Source organism: Maylandia zebra, linkage group LG3 (assembly GCF_041146795.1).
Source record: "Maylandia zebra isolate NMK-2024a linkage group LG3, Mzebra_GT3a, whole genome shotgun sequence".
NCBI classification, from domain to species: Eukaryota; Metazoa; Chordata; class Actinopteri; order Cichliformes; family Cichlidae; genus Maylandia; species Maylandia zebra.
The window spans coordinates 44042750-44065598 of record NC_135169.1 but is presented as its reverse complement, the minus strand read 5'-3'; the positions used below and the strand labels follow the sequence as shown (position 1 = coordinate 44065598).

Sequence of the window (22849 nt, the reverse complement as noted above, 5' to 3'; positions counted from 1 at the left end):
TGCAACAAAAGCTTCTGCGCATCCACACTCAGTTTTTAGTATGTGCACTTTTGACCAAGTACCACTTGCGACTCCTACTTCCGCTGACAGTGAAACTCGAACAAAAAGTCAAAGAGTTCTCAAAGGAAGTTGAACAGTTAACACAAAGGCCAAGGAGCACCACCCCAAGTACTGAGCCTCCTGTAAGTACTGAACCCAAATCTCTGAAGCTAAAACCAAATTAAATTGCCAAGCTTGAAAGTCAAATAGCTGACAACCAAACATGAGAAACATGCACCCCAAAAATTCTTTAGCTGTTAACACCAGGCGCCCAAGGGCTGCTACTAAACGCCCTGGCACATTCAGGGCATGGTTTTACTTTAAGTGTGGGAAGACAATCGTATTGCAGTGAGCTGCTAATCCCACACTTGTCCAAGTAAAGAATGCAGAGCTGAAAAAGAAACAGGCTGATTTTTTTGCACGACAGGCCACAATCGTGTTTTATTTAAACTAATGGCAGCTCCTGTCATGGGACACCCAGGAGCTGAAACCTGATTCCCTCGGTCCCAAGACATTAAGTTGTGATCCTGAAATGCAAATCACATACCCATTCACTGCATAGAAAGCCTAAATCTCAATCTTTGCCTCTAGGTCTCATAAGACCAAGTACTTGTTGATGGGATGCCCTGCAAATCCATAATGGACACAGGCTCACAAGTTACAATCATTTCTGAGTCTTTTCACAAAATGCACCTTTCCCATCCCATCGATACATGCCCTTCTTGAAATTGAAGGATCTGGTGGGCAAAATGTGCCAAACTTGGGCTACGTTCAGATTCACATTACATTTCCCAAGAACATTTCAGGCAAAGAACAACAACTAGTCATTTTGACTCTTGTTGCTCCTGAATGTGACTTTAACAGTAAAATTCTGCTGTTGATAGGGACAAATGTGCTTTTAAAGGTTTATGGACAGGAAGTGCTATTGTGTGTTGCGCAAAATGGGAGGTGTAATCACAAGGATGTATAAAAGAATTTTGTGATGAGCCATATCTTCGTTTCTTCATTCATCGGCTTCTTTTGACATCACAGGTAAGTAACTCACTATAACTTGGTTTATACAGACTTCACATTTTCTTATATAGAAATTAAAAATGTTTCAAATTCAGTTGTTTCAGTTTTGATTTTTTGTGAATCCTTAAAGTTGCACTTTTTAAAATTTAAAATGGTAACTCCACTGGATAATGAAGATGTTCAGCTGCAGTTTTGTAAACCTTCAATTCAACTCTTAACACTGTACAACTTACACTTAGAAACAGAGTTACTCAGAACAGCGATGGCGGCAGTGACTGTTTGCAGCACCAGCAAAGGCTTGTTCCTTGTGTTCACGCTGCTGTCTCTGGTTTGCTTTTCAAGTTCCCTGATAGACAAGGACCAGCTGGTAAATTGTTTTTTTCTTGATTTTGTGAGTCACCACAAACAAAGTTGCTGGAGTAATTTAAATGTTTTGAAGTTCAACCACTTGTATATGCTGTATATGATTTTCAGAAACAACTGAAAGAAAGCTATCAGAAGATAAAACAACAAATGGACAGAGTGAAGGTCAGTACATGTTCAGAGAACTGCAATTAGAAACTTGTGGATATATTTGACCAAATATAACGTTACAACATAAAAAACTACCTTAATGTAATATGAAACTACAATTTGATTCCATCAGGCTGGGCGTGAGGAAGTGGACTCCGGTTCCGAACTGATGAGCGAATACTTGCGCATTATGGACCCATTGATTGCACTGATGAAGAAATCTGATGACTTTCCTCTACTTAACACATTTATGGAGTACATTAAGAATTTCGTCAAGGAAAGTAAGGCTAACATTGACAGGGAGAATGAGGAGTTGGGTGAGAAAATTGAGGAAAGTGAAATGAAACTGGGACAACTGAAAAGAATTATTGAAGTGTTCGAGGAAAAGCAAGCTGAATTGTAAATCCCATGTCAGTCATTTGATCTTTCTCTAACAATGCATCTTTTATATCTGTGGTTAGTTTCCATTTCATATAGTACAGCTTTGCTTAACTTCAGTTTAACTTTTTTTTTAGAGCTGCCCTTCTTCTTTACTGTCTGATATTAAAAAAAAAAAAAAAAGAAAGAAAGAAAGAAAGAAAAGGATTTCACTATCAGCTACCATTGTGCACAGGCTTATATGTGCTGATGACAACTTTTAAGAATACATTTCCAGTAGTTACTTCTTTTTCTGCTGTTGCTTAAATATAGAAGTGAAAACATAAACATAAACTCACATAAACTGCAAACTGTCACACAATAAAGACATTTTCCTACTACTGTTATTGTTTCTTTTCTCACATTCTTATGAAATGCAACTATGCCCTCACCAGAAAGCTTATTATTATTAGTAGTAGTAGTAGTATTGTTATCATTATGTTATGGTGCTTTGCAGCATTCATATTTAACCATCTGTGTGTCACTGGCACAGACACCTTTGTTAAGAAAGTCTGATAACTGGTGTTTGATGGTAACTGGAGAAATGCTTTCAATTTTTGTCCATGATGTACTTTCGCAAGCATCATGCTGCATCTTTATTTACACCTTTACTAGTTTCCTGTATTGAGTCCTTTCATGCACTTTACTCTCAGTAGCCAGATCATCAGCAGAGCATGAAGAGCCCTTGCTCTCTTTCCTGTTTTCAGACTTGTTTTTTACTTGTTACTTCCTGTTTGTCTCACTTCTTGTGCCTGGTATTAAGTTTTACTTTCCCCACATCTTCTTTAGTTCATCTGTGTCCACTAGGTGTCCCCACAGTCACATTTCTATGTTAATATATTGTCTCAATCGCCCATTGCACTTAGTCGAGTTGTCTCTTGTTGTCATGTGTCATCTTGTTCTCATATGTTTTGAATTCTTTGGAGGTCTTCATTTGGGTCCCAACTCAGTTGTCACACAGCAGTACTTGACAGACTGCTGTTTTGGCACTGTTTTTTCATTTACAATGATCTACAGGAGCTACAGGAATCTCAATGTTGTTATAAAACCATGTAATTTGAAATCATTATGCCTGAAGAGAAACCTCAGGGAGGATTTTATTGACTGCAATTGGGGCCATAAATATTTGGACATAGCTTTTTTCAAATTTTGGTTCTGCACGTTACCAAAGTGAATTTTAAGCGAAACAACTCAGATGCAGTTGAAGTGCAGACTTTCAGCTTTAATTGGGTTGAACAAAAAACAATTGTGAGGAATAAAAGCACTTTTTAACACAAACACCCAATTAATTTGACTTAATTTCAGGTGCTCAAAAGTAATTGGACAAATTAAAACTGAAAAATCCTTTGCTGGTATTGACAGCCTGAAGTCTAGAACTCGTGGACATCAACAGAAGCTGGGTTTTCTCCTTTTTAATCCTGGCTTTTGTCCACCAGAGGCCAGCGTGTGGTGGGGTGTTGCACACCGGATGCTTGCCAAGCCTTCTGTGAGCCTCGGCTCACGTTCATGACTGCTGCGCCACCGCCATTAGCCACGCGGCCGGCCACCAGAACCAACATGCATTGTTTGCACTCATGAAATGAAAGAATGCCATGCACAGTATGTGTAATACCCGTTAACCCACTTTTTACACTGTCAATGTCAGGCTTTTTTACTTTATAAAGTATGGACAAACTTCAATTTTTTTTAATAAACAGAAAAGGGTTTCTGAAAATTTCTGCATCTCATGCATTACACATTCATCAACTTTTTCTTTTATGCATCATTCCCAGCAGTCATGCAAACCTATGTACATATTATGTAAAGGGTGAACAGAATTAAATAGTGCATTTATGTTTTTTTCTCTGGTTGTCATCTTGGCATTTTTATGTGAAACAAGCAAATATCTGTGAAACAAAAATGAAAGTCTGAGGAAGCTAAGTGCTAATGTCTCTGCACGTAGACCACACTGCAGCACACTCAACCGCACGCATACACACATATACACACACACACCCCCACAAAGTGCTGTGCAAAAAACCGAGGTGTAACCACAAGCGTGTATAAAAGAACTTTGTGATGTGCCATATCTTCATTTATTGATTCATCAGCATCTTTTGACATCACAAGTAAATAAATCACTATTGAATGGTTTATACAAAGACTTCACATTTTCTTATATAAAAATTAAAACGTTTCAAATTGAGTTGTTTCAACTGGGATTCTTTGTGAATCTTTAAAGTTGCACTTTTTAAAATTTAAAATGATAACTCCACTGGATAATGAAAACATTCAGCTGCATTTTTTAAACCTTCAATTCAGTTATTAACACTCTGCAGGGCTCTAGAGTGCGAGTCTCTGCAACTCTGAAAGTCTCCGTGTGGTCAACAACAGACACACATTATGCCCCTATTGTGGTCTAAACCAATCAGAGATAGTCAGGGGCGGGACATCTGATTGGTCGCGGTCCAGATATTTCTGTAATCCTTCGTGTGTACATTTGAAAGTGCAGGTGGATAAAGAGAAGTGAGTAGCTTGAATAAAATGATATCAATTCATTAAATCCTGATGCGACTTTTAAAATATAAATTTATTTTGCCAGAAACGCCAGAATCTCAGGTTATTCACAAAACTATTTCAACCACCACCAAACAGTAAATGAGAGCAGGAAAACAGATTCCACACAAAGACAGCGCACCAGTGCAATCATGGCAAAAAGTTAGTCTTGAGCCCTGCTCTAATATGATAGATTATATAAACCTATATAACTTTATGACATAGTAAACTGCTTTCATGTAATATGAAACAAATTTTATCCCATCAGGCTGAGGCTTAGGAACGAGTGAACTTCAATTCTGAACTGTTGAGTGAATACTTGAGCATTATGGAAGGTGAGTTGCATTGATGAAGAGATCTGCAAAAGTTTTACCTGATGGGTTTCCTCAAGTTGACATATTTATGGAGAACATTAAGAATAACATGAAAGAAAGTAAGACTAACATTGACACGGAGAATATGAAGTTGGGTGAGAAAATACAGGAAAGTGAAATGAAACTGGGAGAACTGAAAAACAATATTAAAGTCCTTGAGGAAAAGCAAGCTGAGTTGTAAATTCCATGTCAGTCATTTCATTTTTTTTTTTTTTTAAATAATGCATCTATTGTATCTGTGGTTAGTTTCCATGTTATATAGTACAGCTTTGCTTAACTTCAGTTCAACTTCAGATGACTTGCTCCTGTACATTTCTGACCCTCTAAACTCATTCCCGGGGCTTTTTGACATACTGGACCAATATGGTACACTGTCAGGATATAAGGTCAATTATCAAAAAAGCGAGTTGCAACCCCTCAATTCCCTGGCCAGAGCTCTTCCCCACTCAATAGTGCCTTTTAAGTGGACAGAAACCGGATTTAGATATTTGGAGTTTTTTATTTCCTCTTCTATACAAATCAAATCAAATCAAATCACTTTTATTGTCACATCACATGTGCAGGTACATTGGTACAGCACATGTGAGTGAAATTCTTGTGTGCGAGCTTCACAAGCAACAGAGTTGTGCAAAATACAATAATGTAAACAAGCAAAATACAAGAATGGCTACATCTGAAACTAATAAATATATGTACAATATATAATAGTATATGCATTTCTGGATGTGTAAACTAAATATTTTTCTACGTGTGTGTGTGTGTGTGTGTGTGTGTGTGTGTGTGTGTGTGTGTGTGTGTGTGTGTGTGTGTGTGTGTGTACACATATTTTACAAATTAAATAGAGTAAACAATGAATAGAATATATAAAATAAATAAAATAAAATATACAGAGTTGAGACATGTGCAAAACAGTGGTATTACTGTACCGTATGGAGTGCATAATGTTAAAGTTCCAGTAGTGAAGCTGAGGTGTCTATGACGTGTTCAGCAGTCTGATGGCCTGATGGAAGAAGCTGTCTCTCAGTCTGCTGGTTCGGGACCGGATGCTGCAGAACCTCCTTCCTGATGGAAGCAGTCTGAACAGTTTATGGCTGGGGTGACTGGAGTCCTTGATGATCCTCCCCGCTTTCCTCAGGCAGCGCTTCCTGTAGATGTCTTGGAGGGAGGGAAGCTCACCTCCAATTATTCGTTCAGAGCACCACACTACTCGCTGGAGAGCTTTGCAGTTGTAGGCGGTGCTGTTGCCATACCAGGTGGTGATGCATCCAGTGAGGATGCTCTCAATGGCACAGTGATAGAAGGTCCTGAGGATGCGGGGGCTCATGCCGAATCTTTTCAGTCTCCTGAGAAAGAAGAGGCGCTGCTGCGCCTTCTTCACTGTTTTGTTTGTGTGTACTGACCACGTAAGATCCTCATCCAGGTGTACGCCAAGGAACCGGAAGCTGCTCACTCTCTCCACAGCAGCGCCGCTGATGGTGATGGGGGTGTGTACTTCTCTGCACCTCCGGAAGTCCACTATCAACTCCTTTGTCTTTGCGACGTTGAGGGTGAGATGGTTGTCTTGACACCAGTGGGTCAGGGCGCTGACCTCCTCCCTGTAAGCTGTCTCATCACTGTTGGTGATAAGACCCACCACTGTTGTGTCGTCCGCAAACTTCACAATGATGTTGGAGTTGTTAGTGGCTGTGCAGTCGTAGGTGTAGAGTGAGTACAGGAGAGGGCTAAAATGATGAGGGAGAATTTTCTATCCCTACTAGAAAATGTTGGGAAAGATTGTGACCATTGGACTTCTCTACCATTGTCAGTGGCAGGGAGAGTTAACCTGATAAAGATGAGTGTCCTCCCAAAATTCTTGTATCTTTTTCAACATGTCCCAATTCTTCTTACCAAGGCATTTTTTGACAAGTTAGAAAAGATTCTGTCACATTTCATATGGGGAGGGAAACAAGCTAGAATTCGCAAGTCTATTCTTCAGTCCTCTAAAAGTGACGGTGGTCTTGGTCTGCCCAATTTTAGACACTACTATTGGGCAGCTAACATACAAAAACTTTTACATTGGGTTCATAACGACCCCCCTGCACCAGCCTGGGTACAAATGGAAACTGCATCTAGCTGTTACTCATTATCATCAATACTCAGCTCACCACTCCCTTTTTCTCCAACCTTTGTTGGGGATAATCCAATAGCTAAGGAAATGGTAACTATTTGGCGACAGTTCAGAAAATACTTCGGGCTACTTGGACCGTCTTTGCTAACGCCTTTATCAAAAAATTGTAATTTTGCACCTTCAAACACTGATGCGGCCTTTAGCAGTTGGAAAGATAACGGACTTAGGACTGTTAAAGACTTGTACAGTCAGGACACCTTTCTATCTTTTGCTGACTTATCGTCTAAATACAACCTGCCTAATTCCAACTTTTTTCGTTATCTTCAGGCTAGAAGTTTTGTAAAAACACAGTTCCCTCACTTTCCCAATCGGCCTCCAGAAACAAATCTGGATATCATCTTGCAGACGAACCCTCATCAAAACAGACTGATATCAGCCTTGTATAAAATACTAGATGCTTTGGTCCCCAAATCCATTTCTCATATTAAGCTGAGATGGGAGGAAGAGCTTCAGACAACCCTGCCAGAACAGCAGTGGGATTGTGCTTTGAAATTGATTCACTCGTCCTCAATTTGTGCTCGTCATGCTTTGATTCAGTGCAAGGTGGTCTATAAAGTACACTATACAAACGCAAAATTATCTAAAATCTATCCAACCATCAGTGATGCCTGTAGCAGATGCGGACTATCGCTTGCCAACCATGTCCACATGTTTTGGTCTTGTTCGAAACTGAGTGCATTTTGGAGGAATATATTCGACACACTTAGCCAAGCATATGGCCAGACTGTCCTTCCTAACCCACTCTCCGCAATTTTTGGCATTCCTCCCGACTTGAACTTATCTGGTCCCCTCAAACAGGCCCTAGCCTTTACCACTTTACTGGCCCGGAGGCTTATTCTGTTGAAGTGGAAGCTTCCCCACCCCCCAACTCATGATCATTGGGTGAGAGATGTACTCTTTAACTTAAAGTTGGAAAAACTTAGATTCTCTCTAAAAGGTTCTATTAGGGAATTTAACAAAATCTGGAAATCATTTCTCTTGCTGGTGGACACCATTACTTTACTTCCTGAGTCTGAAGTGAACTGAGCGAAGCTACATTATAATGGTTTTTTTTTTTTTTGGTTTTTTTTTTTTGTTTGTTTTGTCCTTTTTTGAATGTTATTTATACCTTATCTATTTGTTTTTCCTTTTGTTTTGTTTGGTCCTTTCTCTGCTTTTGTTTTCTCTGTTTTTGCTTTGTTTGTTTTTGTTTGTTTGTTTGGTTGCGGGGCGGGGGGGGGGGGTTGCTAACTTTGTATGTCATTGTTGAAATCAATAAAACAAAGTTGGAAGAAAAAAAAAAAAAACTTCAGTTCAACTTTTTTTAGAGCTTTCCTTCTTCTTTACAGTCTGATATAAAAAAAAAAAAAAAAAGATTTGAGCTACCATTGTCCACAGGCTTATAAGTGTTGATGACAACTTTTAAGAATACAATTCCAGTAGTTGCTTCTTTTACTACCATTACTTAAATATAGGATTGGAAAAATTTTTTGTGTAAACTGCAAACTGCCACACAATAAAGACATTTACCTACTACTGTTATTGTTTCTTTTCTTCAGCAACATGATGACAGATTAATGACCTGCTCACATTCTTTTGAAATGCAAATATGCTCTCACCATAAAGTTGATTATTTAATAAAGTTTTTTATTATTATTGTGAATGTTTTGATCATTTTTTTATTTATTCATTCATTTATTTGTATGGTGATTTGCAGCATTCATATTTTGGGTTAACCACATCTGTGTGTCACTGGCACAGACAACTTTGTTAAGAAAGCCCGATAACTGGTGTTTGAAGGTAACTGGAGAAATGCTTTCAATGTTTGTCCATGATGTACATTCATAAGCATTTGTTGTGCTTAAGTGCCTCAATAATGCTTTGCTTTTTCTTAATAAGTGTTATAATAAGTGTGGGCGACTGTGGTTCAGGGGGTTGGGAAGCTCATCTTGTAACCGGAAGGTTACCAGTAGGCGGTTGGTGAAGTGCCTTGGGCAACACACTTCACCTACCGCCTACTGGTGATGGCCAGAGGGGCTGATGGCGCGATATGGCAGCCTCGCTTGCGGCCATGCCCCAGGGCAGCTGTGGCTACAACTGTAGCTTACCTCCACCAGTGTGTGAATGAATAGTGGAATTGTAAAGCGCTTTGAGGGTCTCAAAAAGAGGTAAATAAATGCAATCCATTATTATTATAAAGTTATTTAGTGTAGTAATTAAGTGGACACGGCCCTGAATAATAAAGGCTCTTACAGCGTGTCACTCTCTTAGAAATAAGTTTGCAGGAGTCTCTCGCCCACACTTGGCTGCAAAAAGTAGAGATAACCGGAAACGGTCAGAGGAGAAGTAGGGCAAGGTTGCAGCTTCACTGGAGCTGAGAAAAGATGTGTTGCAGCTAATAGATAATAACCTATGAGTACGCTATGCAACGTGACTACTGAATGCTTGTGTAACACTATTGTTTAGACTAGAATGGGACACCCTGTAATAAAACTGTGTGACATGTTGAGATTCTCTGCAACATGTCACACAGAATGCATCTCCCTTCTAGAAGTATTGTGTAAGAGAATAAAAATGTGAAATGCTCTACTGAGCAGTGTTTAGTCTTTCATCGGATGCCTATGAGGAATCAAAAGAACTCGGTGAAGTGTTGATATTTAACACTATCTATATTTACACTTTTTCTAGTTTCCTGTATTAACTCTTTCCATACATTTCGTGTATTTCTGTAGCCCAGGATTATTTTATTACCAATTGTATTTTATTTTTATTTTATTTTAAATGTTACTTTTTTGAGCACCGTAGCACTGCTCACAGGAAGTCCCTGCTCAGTGCCAGGTTATTATTGTTTTCCATTGCATCTGTCTGTCGTAGAAGTTTCAGCGCTCTAACGTGTGAAGCCACAGAGTTAATATATACCAGTTAACAAAAAATTGATTCATCAGAGGGAACAACCGTGAACTAAAGACAATCCAAATAACGTTGATACTTACCAAATACAAAATATTAAGTGAAATGGACAGCGTACCTGGTCCATTTATGGACACTTAAAGGGACAGTATTGAACATTTTGAAGGTCAAATTATTCGGGTGAACTAAATGTTTGGAGGGGTTTAAATGTTTTGGTTCATGTCTATGTTTTTTGGAGCAAATGAAATGTTCCAAATTTTAATAGTCTTAATTCACCTTTTTTTCCTCTAAGCTGAGTTTTCTCTGCCAGTCTCCTTATGAGCCTAATTGAACCTAACAAGAGTAGATTTTAAATGATTGGGTTTTTTTTTTTTTTTTACTTTAGATGACAGATTACTGTGGATTGGATTATTTCTGACTACTCAGTTAAAAAGGGTGACTAGTGGCGAGCCAGCCAGGAGATTGGTTTTTATCTCCAACTCATACGACAACACTTTTATTTTCGAAAATGGAACTTGACCTCTGTGAACACTTTCAAGCTGACAGCCAGAAAAGCCTGTTTGTTACAGGCATTGAAAGACACTGTATTGGTGACGATATAACAAATTTTTCCGAGGTGAATGGTACAATCTCTAAAGTCGCCAGGGTCCCAGATGAGCCACGTCAGCCCGAAGGCAGAACACTTATAGTGTACGAGTCTGAACAGGCTATCTTAAAGATAGACCCTTCTGCCTTAGGGGAAGTTATCAGTTCTGAGTCTATGGGGTAGTGGCTTCCTTAGCATTTTTCAAGGTGAGTTTCAGGCCAGCCCTACACCCCACACTGAGACATGATCACTTGTTGAACATAACATTAATACGACAGCTGACAACATTCCCAATATTGATTAAAGTGAACCTGTAGAGCCCACAAGTGCATTCAGGCCACATACTGATACTTTTGCTAGTTCAGTGCATATAGACCAGGGCATTTACAACGCTTCGCATATTCAGAAAGTAGTGGTTGAACATATTATTCGTAATGAGCCAACTCACCCACCCCTTACAAGCACCACTTACGACTCCTACTTCAACTGACAGTGAAACTGTGAAACCAAGGCCAAGGAGCACCACCCCAAGTACTGAACCTCCTGTAAGCACCAAACCCTAACCTGTGAAACTAAAACCAAATGAAACTGCCGAGCTTGAAAGTCAAATAGCTGAGTTGATCAAACAAGTCCAAATGCTTGTCCAAAACCAAAGACATTCAACCAAACCTGAAAAATATGAGCCCAAAATTTCTTTAGCTGTTAACACCAGGAACCCAAGCGCTGCTGCTAAAGACCCTGACACTCTCCGGGCATGGTTTTGCTTTAAGTGTGGTGAAGACAATTGTATTGCAGTGGGTTGTACAAATGACGCCAATCCCACACTTGTCTGAGGGAAAGCATGCAAGAAATTGAAAAAGAAACAAGCTGTTTTTGCTGGACAACAGGCCGCAATCCTGTTTGCTTTAAACTAGTGGCAGCGCTTGTCGTGGGACACCCAGGAGCAATACATGCCCTTCTTGAAATTGAAGGAGCAGGAGGGAAAAACGTGCCATACTTGGGCTATGTTCTGACTCTTATTACATTTCCCGAGAACATTTCAGGCAAAGAACAACTAGTCGTTTTAATCCTTTTTGTTCCTGAATGTCACTTTAACAGTAAAATTCTGTTGCTAATAGGGACAAATGTGCTTTTACGGGTTTATAGACAGCTGCTACTAGGGATGGACCGATCCACTATACAGTATCGGTCCGATCCAGACCTAAATTATTGGATCGGATATCGGGGAGAAAAAAAATTGTAATCCGATACATTAAATATCACAAATTCACCTCACAAAACTTGCAACATGGCGTAAACCAGGTAGTGACCTGAAATTTCAGTTGTTAGTCGTTATAAGAATTGTTTGTGAACTAAAAAGTAAAGAATCTTTGTCCTGTTTGTCCGTGATTTGGAGAGCCCAGCGTGTGCTCCCAACGCAGGGGAAACAAATTCTGTCGGGGATACCTACCTTGGCACGACACCTGTTTAAACAATTTCGTGGTTCGAAAAAAAAGCTATAAAAAAAACACTTTTTTTCATTACACACAAATTGCACAAAGCTCGGTGTTAAGGAAAATATTCTAAAACACTTCTTCAGTAAAGACTCAGAGAAGAGAAACACACAGAACTTCTTGCTAGCAAGGGCAGTCTCCAGACTGAGAGACTCGCGCTAAGAAACTGCCCCGGTCTTTATTTATACTTCAGTGGGTGTATGTGTGTGTGTGTGTGTGTCCTGCTGATCAAAGGGTCATATAACATAAAAGCACAAAAGGAAACATCCTTGGTCAGGAAGAGGGTAGTCTCCCCCTCACCCTAGATGGTTCACCCTCAGGCACGTGCAGAGGGGGGGGCTAGAGGGGCTTGAGCACCCGCCCCTTTCCTGATGGGTGCCCAAAGTGCCCTTTTGTTGAGGCAACTTTTTAAAAAAACATTTTTTTATTTTTTTTTATGTGTGTGTGTGTGCGTGCGGAGTCCTGTCTGTGCCCCTCAACAATAATATTTAACTATTAATCACAGTTTTGCTAAATAAAAGGATCTTCTTGCATCAGTCACATGATCACATTTAACCAATGATCGCCCTTGACGGCAGAACGCGCTGGTTACGAGCCGGGAACGAGCTCACAAAGAGCACGCGCATTTTTTCCGGTCCGGAGCTGTAGGAGAAACACAAGTTAACTCAGAGACACAGACTGATGCGACAAACCCAGTAAGTAGGTGTACAGCGTACACTGTAGTGTGTAGCACACAGGAGTATCAGCTTATTACGTACACGTTGGTAAGTTGTCTTGTGGCAACTGACGAACTGAAACAAACGAGCGTGCTGTGTGTGCAACAGCGCGACAAACATTACCTGTCCTTTTATTAACTGCACAAGTAGTGCTGGTCATAGCTGCTGGCTACCTGTGTAAGGCTGTCATGGGTCTGTAGCTCTGTCACCGTTTTAGGGAACATATTTAGTTTTAAAGTATTCAGAACATATTTAGTTTTAAAGTAAGTTTCCGGGCTTTTCCTGCCTTTCTGGAGGGATTATATTTCACTAAAAAACGATCTAATATGCATGTCCACATAATAATTATTATAATTATAATATATTAAAAACACACGCTGTATTTTAAAGAACATACATTAAGAAGCAGATTATATTAGATTTATATTTTAAATAAGACAAAATGTGGATTTTACAGCAGTAAAATGATTGTATCTCTACAGTTTAAAAATGTAATAAGCTTTGCCCCTGCACAGAGTGGATAGTGAAACAAATGGAATCATCATAAATACATTATTTCATATTTATTACTTCCCCCTCCTCATTGCTTTATTATTGTAGCTCTAGTAATGAATAATAATGTAAGGATTCTGGATCAGCACCATGATGCCCATAGTATATACAGTATTCTGAAGAAGGTCTAAAATGTCACTGTGTGTGCGTGCATGTGTGTGTTTTATTTAGATGGATTTTTAAAAAAAATATTACTCATGATATAACATTGTCCAGACATGCCTGGTAAGGACATGAGGAGGAAACAGTAGGAGCTGTGTGAGGCTACTAAAGGCAGGGCTATAACATTTTTCTGTCATCATTTAGATTAAGTGCAAGAGTTGTTAGGTGTGGATAATTAGATTATAGTTTATTGCAATAGCAAGTTGTGCCTTGTTCTCACATAGACAGCAAGTGGAGAGTGATATATGAAATGATGGGATGGAAGGAAGAAGAGAAGCAAAGAGTGATGCACAGGCAGAGCCGAGTTTATGTCACAGTTTTTCGTTGCCTTATGGTTCCAAGCGCTGTCACCAATCTTTGCATTTTGTTATTATCTCATGACCCTTGTTTAATCAGCTACCATCTCTCCTGTGGACTTTTTAATGTCTACAGTCTCAGATCAACACAGCCCTGCCCTTCCCATATTAGATTCTTGATGAATGTGTGTTGTTGTTATTCAGCATGGTTCAATGTGCCCCTTTTTAACTTTGAGCACCCGCCCCTTTAAACCTCTCTGCACGGCCCTGTTCACCCTAGATGACATGGTGAGGAAGTCTAGCAGTTCATCTATATGTAAAGAAGCACTTAAACTAAAACAGACACAGCTACGTTAATCCTACCGTAAAACAATAAAACAAGGTACGACCTCTCTCATGCTCCCAGGATGTGGGGGTGCATTCCTGGAGTGCACACCAAGCCTTTTGCAGCCTGCTAGAGATCACACATCCTGTCACTACACAATTGATTATATGCCTCTAAGCATACATGGTTAAATATTTCCTAATACAAATAACTACATGCAGTATTCTACCATATGCGAACTTATATCACTAAAAGATTATACTGACTACTAAGTACAATTTTCCATTGACACTCGGTCTCAGGTTAAATGTGATAGAAACAGCTTACACTGACATCCATCTTGATAAAAGATAAGTATCGAGAGAAGCCATGTTTGCATTGATTTCCACTGTTTTGTCCTTGAGTCGCATGAGCAATAAAGGTTACCTGGTGGATTGCTTCTCGAGTTGGCTTTATTACACGTTCCTGCCAGCAAGTACCTGTCATTGTACACAATGTTAGTGACCATGCTGTTACGTTGCAGTCAAAGCAGCATTGTTTTGTGGAATTCTTATATAGCTTGAATCAGAATCAGAATCAGAATATTTTATTCATCCCGAAGGAAATTAGGGTTACAGCAGGCAGCACGCTAATGGCGCATGCGCACTTACAAAGGAACCTTCTGACCAACTTTACACAAACATCACATTGGGGAGACATGTCAGAAAGGTAGGCTGATAGGAAAAAAACAACAAAAAAACTCCACTCAGACTGAGCTCCTAGTGGGAGAACAGTTTGATAACAGAAAAAACACCTCAGCACAAAAAGCACATGACTATCAATACACCATAGAAACACAAGACAAGCAACAGGGGCGGGTAAAGGGTAAGAGAGAGCCGGTGTAGACAGCACATCCGTTCCTGCAGCATGTCTGCGCTGGTCCAGTCGACTGCCATCTTCCCCGGTAGGGCACAAGCATGGAAGGCGTTTGGAAAGGGAGGGGGGGGGATCAGTGTGTGCATATCAGTGTGTGTGTGTGTGTGTGTGTGTGTGTGTGTGTGTGTGTGTGTGTGTGTGTGTGTGTGTGTGTGTCCAGAGTTCAGCTGAGACAGTGTCCTTCGCCCCACCAGGCTAAGTAAACAGTCTTCCAGCCAACCCAGGTGGCCTTGCATGGAATGGGGGGAACAGTCTGAATACAGTCGCTATCAGGGTGTTTTGTTCAGCTCCAGCCTTGAGGCCGCAGCTGGCGCCGAAAGGGTCTCCGCATGAAGTGATGATAGTTTTTACTTTAGTGCAAACAACTCATATGAATTTCAAAGCTGTTCTAACAGTCCAACACTGGTCTCTCAATCTCCCGTTGGAGAGCCGTGAGGTTTCTATGATGTTATCCAGACTTACGTTCCGTGATGTTGTCATTCTTTTTGCTCAAAGAGCAGGTTCTGAGAGCTCACGACCGCAGTGCACTTCCCCAAGATGTGATCGAATTTGCACTCAAAGGTGTTGTTCGAGCTAGCCCCTCCAGATGTAATCCAGTTTTTCACTCAGAGGTCTTGTTCTGAGTATTCACGGCAGCCGTGCGTTCTCCAAGATCTTCTCCGTGCTGCACTCAATGAGCCCATTTTTAGAAACTCCCGCCTCGTCCCATCATTTCAATCCCAGCGGGCAGCCTTGTGGGGTTTGAACAGCCGGTTCTGCTTCCTTAATTCTTCGATAAGTCAGGGCCAAGCCAGCTCCGATCAGCAGCCCAGACTTCTCGTTGAGAAGGGGTGTCAATTGCATTCAGAGACCAGTTGATCAAATCCAAATCCATAATTCCTCTTTTAGGTTGTAGAGAACAGACTGTGAGAGAGTGTTCCAGGGAAAAGTAATACAAAAAAAACCACGAGACTAGACAAGGACATAAGAGGCTAAGCAGGGAAGCTAAGGGAGAGGAGGAGAGGAGAAAAAGTGCGACCGCCTTCGCTGAGAGCCAAAGACGAATGTGATGTATTAGCTTGCTGCATTATATAGATTAACAGCAATATTTTGCTGCATTAGAGTATGAGAGTGTCATCTTAAGGTCAGGCCTTCTTGTAAGGGCAGGCTTCTGTGTAGCTGCAGGAGAAAAATAGTCAGACAGAGAAAATAGCATTTAAAGGAAATGGTACAGAACAAACAGCACTAACGGCTGTCTAACACATCTAACACATCTGAATAAGTATAGACAAAGATATAACCCAGCGTAGATTGCAAAGCAGAACTAGACAGTGAAGCTTAAGGTGCATGGAGAGTTCATGTAAAGGTCACCCACACAGATAGTAAGTGAGGGCATGTGCAGGGAAATAGAAAATAAAGTTGAGACAGATAACCGTATAGGGAGGTGTTCTGATTGAAACTGTGCATGAATAATGGGGCAAACAACACAAAGTACTAACCACATAGGATAGGCAGATGCTGACTGAGGAAGTCTGAAAGCAGTATAAATGTAGCAGATCCAGGGACTGCCCTTCTGATCTGCAGATGGCTTTCGTGCTATGCACATCTCCCGCGTACACGGTGTATCAAGAATTGATGGAATAAGCGTTCTGTCTTGAGTCGTTTTTCTTGTACCAGGTCAGAATCAAAGGACCGGGGAGGGAATCCAGTTCCCAACAGTTGCTCCAGCTTGTGCGGCTGGAAATGAACCAAACAGCGACAACCACGCATCCAATCTTGATGATTCTCCCATCCCAGACCGTATTCTGGAAAAGATGAGATCCATCCCCGAAATTTTTGTTCTCGATGACATATCACATGGCCACACCACAGCTGTAGAACACCAAATCAAATTGAACAATGAAAAGCACTTCAAAGAGTGGCTAAGGCCCATACAACCAACTGACAGGGAGGCTGTAAAACAACATCTAAGAGAACTACTTGATGCAGGTATCGTTCAAGAGTCACAAAGTCTTTTTGCCTCATCAATTGTATTGGTAAGGAAGAAGAATGGCTCAAAAAGGCTATGCATAGATTACTGTAAATTAAATCTAAGAACTATGCGAGATGCATATGCCCTGCCGAATATTGAGGAGACATTTACAGCTGTCAGTGAAGCTAAATTGTTTTCGGTCATGGACCTTAAGTCCAGTTACTATCAGGTACAGGTAGCCAAGGATGACAAGCCTAAGACAGCCTTCGTGTGTCCCCCTTGGTCTTTATTTATATACAACAGTAGGTGCGTTCGTTTATTACATTGGAGTGTGTGTGTGTGTGTGTGTGTGTGTGTGTGTGTGTGTGTGTGTGTGTGTGTGTGTGTGTGTGTGTCAGGAGAGGCTCCTCTACCTGGTACGAAGTGAAACTGCTTGTTAAGCTCTTATCTAGCAGGCACTGCTCCTTCCCTGCTTGATAACGGGTCACAGTGAATTAAAACAACAGTTTGCTGTCCCTCTGAAAAATCTTCACTCCTGTAGGAGCGACCCCATCATAAAACCCCCACGGTGTGCTGCAAACTCTGTGTCTGTGTCTATGTGCACGAGCACATGAGTGAGTGTATGCGCGTACCTGTGTGTATGTGTGAGTGTGCGTGTGGATGTGCGTGCGTAACAGTTAAAGCACTATGTGCGTATATCTCTATGTACGTGCCTTCCCGAAGGTCATAAAAGTCCATCTCCCTTCCAAACCAAAGTTATTTTAGTTACAAACTTTGAGACTCCCACCCAGGCATGCCCTGAGGAATTCCCACGCAACATTAACCTCTCTTTGTCTCACTTTCACAGTTCAAACTGGGGGAGGGTCTCCTAGAAATCTACTCCTAAATTCCTGACATACTCAGGTCTTTATTACATCGAGGACAGTGTCAGTGTCTCTACAATAATTCTACATTCTAACACATTTCTAAACTCTAAAATAGGCTACGCATATCTTCAAAACTTATATTATTAAAAGATTATACTGACTACTAAGTACAATTTTCTATTGACAGAAACAAAACTGAAAGTCTGAGGAAGCTAACTGTTAATGGCTCTGCACGCAGACCACACTGCAGCACACCCAACCGCATGCCCACACACAACACACACACACGCGCAAAATGGGAGGTGTCACCACAAGCATGTATAAAAGAACTGTGATGAGCCGTATCTTTGTTTCTTCATTCATCAGCTTCATCACAGGTAAGTAACTCACTATAACATGGTTTATACAGACTTCACATTTTCTTATAAAGAAATTAAACGTTTTAGATTGAGTTGTAATTTGAGTTTTTCAATTGTGATTCTTTGTAAATCTTTAAAGTTGCACTTTTTAAAATTTAAAATGATAACTCCACTGGATAATGAAGATGTTCATCTGTAGTTTGTAAACCTTCAATTCAACTCTTAACACTGTACGTCTTTGGCTTAGAGACAGAGTTTCTCAGAAGAGTGATGGCATCAGTGACTGTTTGCAGCACCACCAAAGGCTTGTTCCTCATGTTCACGCTGCTGTCTCTGGTTTCCCTTTCAAGTGCTTGGATAGACAAGGACCAGTTGGTAAATTGTTTTTTCTTAACCTTCAGTAATTTTGCGAGTCACCACAAACAAAGTTGCTGTTGTATTTTTTAGTGTAACCACTTGTATATGATTGATTTCAGACACAATTCAAAGAAAACTATCAGAACATGAAACAACATCTGGACAAACTGAAGGTCAGTGCATGTTCAGAGAACTGCAATAAGAAACTCATGGATATATATGACCAAATATAACGTTACAACATAGTAAACTGCCTTCCTGTAATATGAAACTGTTAAATTTCCATCAGGCTCAGCGTGAGGAAGAGGTGAACTTCAATTCCGAACTGTTGAGTGAATACTTGAAGCTTATGGATCCGTTTATCGAAGTGATGAAGAGATCTACGAAAGATTCACCTGATGGTTTTTATGAAGAAGTCACACTTATGGAGAGCTATAAGAATTTAGTGGCGGTGATTAAGGTTGAAATTGACAGGAAGAATAAGAACTTGGGTGAGAAAATGGAGGAAACTGAAAAGGAACTGGGAGAGCTGAACAAACGGATTAAATGCATTGAGGAACACCGAGATGAATTGTAACTTCCATGCCAGTCATTTCATTTTTCTTTAACAATATGTTGTATCTCTGGTTAGTTTCCATTATATATATATATATATATATATATATATATATATATATATATATATATATATATATATATATATATATATATATATATATATATATATATTATAAACTGCAAACTGCCATACATTAAAGACATTTACCTACTACTACTATTGTTTCTTTTCCTCAGCAACATAATGATTAATTACCTGGTCACATTCTTGTGAAATGCAAGTATGCCCTCACCAGAAAGTTTCTGCTGTTTAATTGATGATGGTATTTATAATTGAATACTATAATAATAACTATTATTATTATTATTGTTAGTAGTAGTAGTAGTAGTATTGCGAATGTTTGACCTTTTGTTTGTTGAGACCAGTAGTAAAACACATGTTATTTTATGCCCGTAGTCAAGGTAGTTGAATTATGATAACAGCTGTAGGACATATATTATCCTCTAGTTTAGATGGTGTGCTGTGTATGTAGTTTAGTTCTCATTATACTCTTGGGTTAAAAGAACATAATCATTTTGTAGTTCATTAGATAAAGTGTGCATCACTCTGTATCCTTGATCGGCTGTGAATGTCTTACACTGTTTTCTTGACATGCTTTATTGTTGAATCATAAAAAGAAGGTTGTGAGCAGGAGACTCTGTGTCTAGGGCAGAAGAGATAAACCACATTCCACACCCCCACCTTCCTTAGAGCAGAAAGACAGGGAGCCAAGGTCAGGAGCCAGTCTTGCTAAGAATTAGAAAAACGTGTGAAGATGTAGCTTTTATGACTAGGTGGGGGTCGTCAGAAGCGGCTGTGAAACTCGTCGCCATTTCGAGACATGCTGTGAACCCTCTGCAGGCATCTCTCCCGTCCGGACGTTCTAAATGCTCTTAAGTGTTGAATTGTATGAAAATAAATGATTGTTGATTGAGCATTTATACACCGAGTACTGTCCTTCCTTCAGCCCAAAGATTAAAAGAATTGGGAGAATTCAACATGTTTTGTTTTTTCATTTATTTGTATAGTGCTACAGCATTCGTATTTTTGCATTGAATTGGGTTAACCACATAACCACTGGCACAGACACCCTTGTTAAGAAAGCCTGATTACTGGTGCATGATGGTAACTGGAGAAACGCATTCAATGTTTGTCCATAATGTACTTTCATAAGCATCATGCTGCATCTTACACCTTTACTAGTTTCCTGTATTGACTCCTTCCTTACACCTCACTCTCAGTAGTCAGATCATGTTTTTTGGTCCCTTCAGTTGTTTATTATTAATGATCTTCAGGGTGATTCTTAGTAGTGATGGGATTTCTGGCTCTTTTTAGAGAGCCGGCTCTTTCGGCTCCCAACCGCCTCTTCAGGTTGTTTTGTTGCTTTAATTAATTTATTATTAACAATAATATAAAATTATGCACAAAAGGAATTACTAATGTAAAAAAAAAAAGTGGTTTTATTTATATATGTTTATATATAAATATATGCGGTGGCCCCTAGAGACAAAGCACGTTCAAACTCCAAAACACATTTCTAGCGTTAACTGAACTTCCAAAGCAGAGCTACTAGATCACTTAAATTACACAATTGAAAGCATATGTGTGTTGTTTGTGTATTTACACACAAGCACGCATATATGTTCAAATAATTAAAAAAAAAAAAGTTCATTTACCTGTTACTACCACACACCAAATCCGGTTGTTGGTACTTCTTGGCTTGTGTAGCCACTAGGTAACAAAAGCTCAACACTGCGCCCAGCATCCTGGAGCACTTCTGTTGTCTTTTGTACATGTTTTGAAGTTTGTACGTGCTGCTTTGTCACTTCAAAGACCCGGCTCTCAGAGCCGTTTTGTTCGTTTGGGCATTCGTTTATATACAGTTCTCTTGAAGTCCCACCATCCATCCATCCATTTTGCTCCGCTTATTCGGGGCCGGGTCGCAGGGGCAGCAGCCCAAGCGGAGAAGCCTAGACCTCCCTGTCCCCAGCCACCTCCTCCAGCTTATCGGGGGAACTCCAAGGCGTTCCCAGGCCAGCCAAGAGACTCTCCAGCGTGTCCCGGTGGGACATGCCCGGAAAACTTCGCCCAGGGGGCATCCTTGTCAGATACCCGAACCACCTCAACTGGCTCCTTTCGATGTGGAGGAGCAGCAGTAGCTCTACTCTGAGCCCCTCCAGAATGGCCGAACTTCTCACCCTAACTCTAAGGGAGAGGCCAGCCACCCTTCGGAGGAAGCTCATTTCCGCCGCTTGTATCCGCGATCTCGTTCTTTCGGTCACTACCCACAGCTCGTGGCCATAGGTGAGGGTAGGGACGTAGATCGACCGGTAAATTGAGAACTTCGCTTTTACACTCAGCTCCCTCTTCACCACGACGGACCGGTGCAGCGTCCGCATCACTGCGGCTGCAGCACCAATCCGTCTGTCGATCTCCGGCTCCCTTCTCCCATCACTCGCGAACAAGACCCCGAGATACTTGAACTCCTCCACTTGGGGATGAGTTTAAAATCATATGCACAAATTTAGGAAACAAAGTTATTTGCAGCCATTTACCTTTTACCCTTTTTTAACTAACCATTTCAAACTATTTACAGAACAATCAGCTGTTCTACATTCAATAAGATGCCACACAAATTATTTGTGCCACTTCAAAAAAATAATTTCTGTCCAGTATAAAGGAGAACATCACAGCCTGATGCCTGCAGGTCTGACTGCAGCAGGTGTATCACTCCTGATTCTACCTGGAGACAGCAGTCACCTCATTGTTCTGACACACAACACAAAACTATCCACAACACATTAACTACACAAGACCAACTACACACTACAAACACGCTAAACCTCACAAATCTCTCACACCTCAAAACTCACTCTCTCTTTTTCTGCTGTATTTCTTTCTCTCGCCGTCACTTCCAAAACTTGCCCCTTTTCCTAAACAACCAGATATCATGTTGCCATATCATTTTTTGATTGGTTGACATGGTGCATTTTTCCACCAAAACGAACGGACTATTTTTTTTGTTTTTTGGTCATAAGCAGAGTGCTTGCTAGCGCTGTCCTTAGACAGTAAACATGACGAAACTATTAAGGAAAAAACACCGTATCTATTGTTTATCATGACTCTGGTTTTACGTGGCCTATCAACACAATTTAAAAACTGGTATCTATCACCTTGTTGCTTTGTCATCTTAAAGTGATCGTGTGATTGGCTTACCACGACTACTTTATTCTTCCTCAGTCAAACAGCAGCGGTGACAGGGGCAAGGGCTCTGGCAAATCCAGAGAGGGGAAGACAGGAAAAAACACTCTCTCCTCTTCGGTCACACACTGCTCGCTGCCAGCCAATCTCCAATCACTCACAATAAGAATCTTCTCAGGAAACACAGTGACAGATCCAGGAAATCTATGTAGAGGATACACATTAGCACAAAGGCACAGAACCAGCAAGAGCTATCAACTATATTTTGAGTCACACGACGATCCAGCGATGAGTAGCTGCCATCCTCTGGTTTAAACGTTGACAGCGATAATGAGGCACAGGTGTTTCCTCTTCACAGGTGCGTGGGCCGAGGACGTGAACCTGCAACGAGTTCCACCCAGGCGAGAGAGGGGGAGAGAGAGAGAAACAAAAACACTACTGATCAGCTGCCTGCTGATTCACCAGGGCGTGACTGAAGAAATCTGCGAAAATTTTACCTGATGGTTTTCCTTGAATTGACACAT

General features: G+C 40.6%; 1 protein-coding gene across 2 annotated transcripts; it reads left to right on the top strand.

Annotated features, from left to right (window-relative positions):
• The first annotated feature begins 1309 nt into the window (after positions 1-1309).
• Positions 1310-20065, top strand: LOC143416545 (uncharacterized). 2 transcript variants are annotated; one of them, XM_076881906.1, is made up of 4 exons: positions 18048-18187; positions 18417-18544; positions 18646-18699; positions 18816-20065. In XM_076881906.1, the coding sequence occupies exons 1-4, from the start codon at positions 18106-18108 to the stop codon at positions 19101-19103; spliced, it is 552 nt and encodes a 183-aa protein (XP_076738021.1). In that variant the 5' UTR covers positions 18048-18105; the 3' UTR covers positions 19104-20065. The 2 variants fall into 2 exon arrangements, with proteins under 2 accessions (XP_076738022.1, XP_076738021.1); XM_076881907.1 differs by lacking the exons at positions 18048-18187; positions 18417-18544 and adding an exon at positions 1310-1420.
• The last annotated feature ends 2784 nt before the right edge of the window (positions 20066-22849 follow it).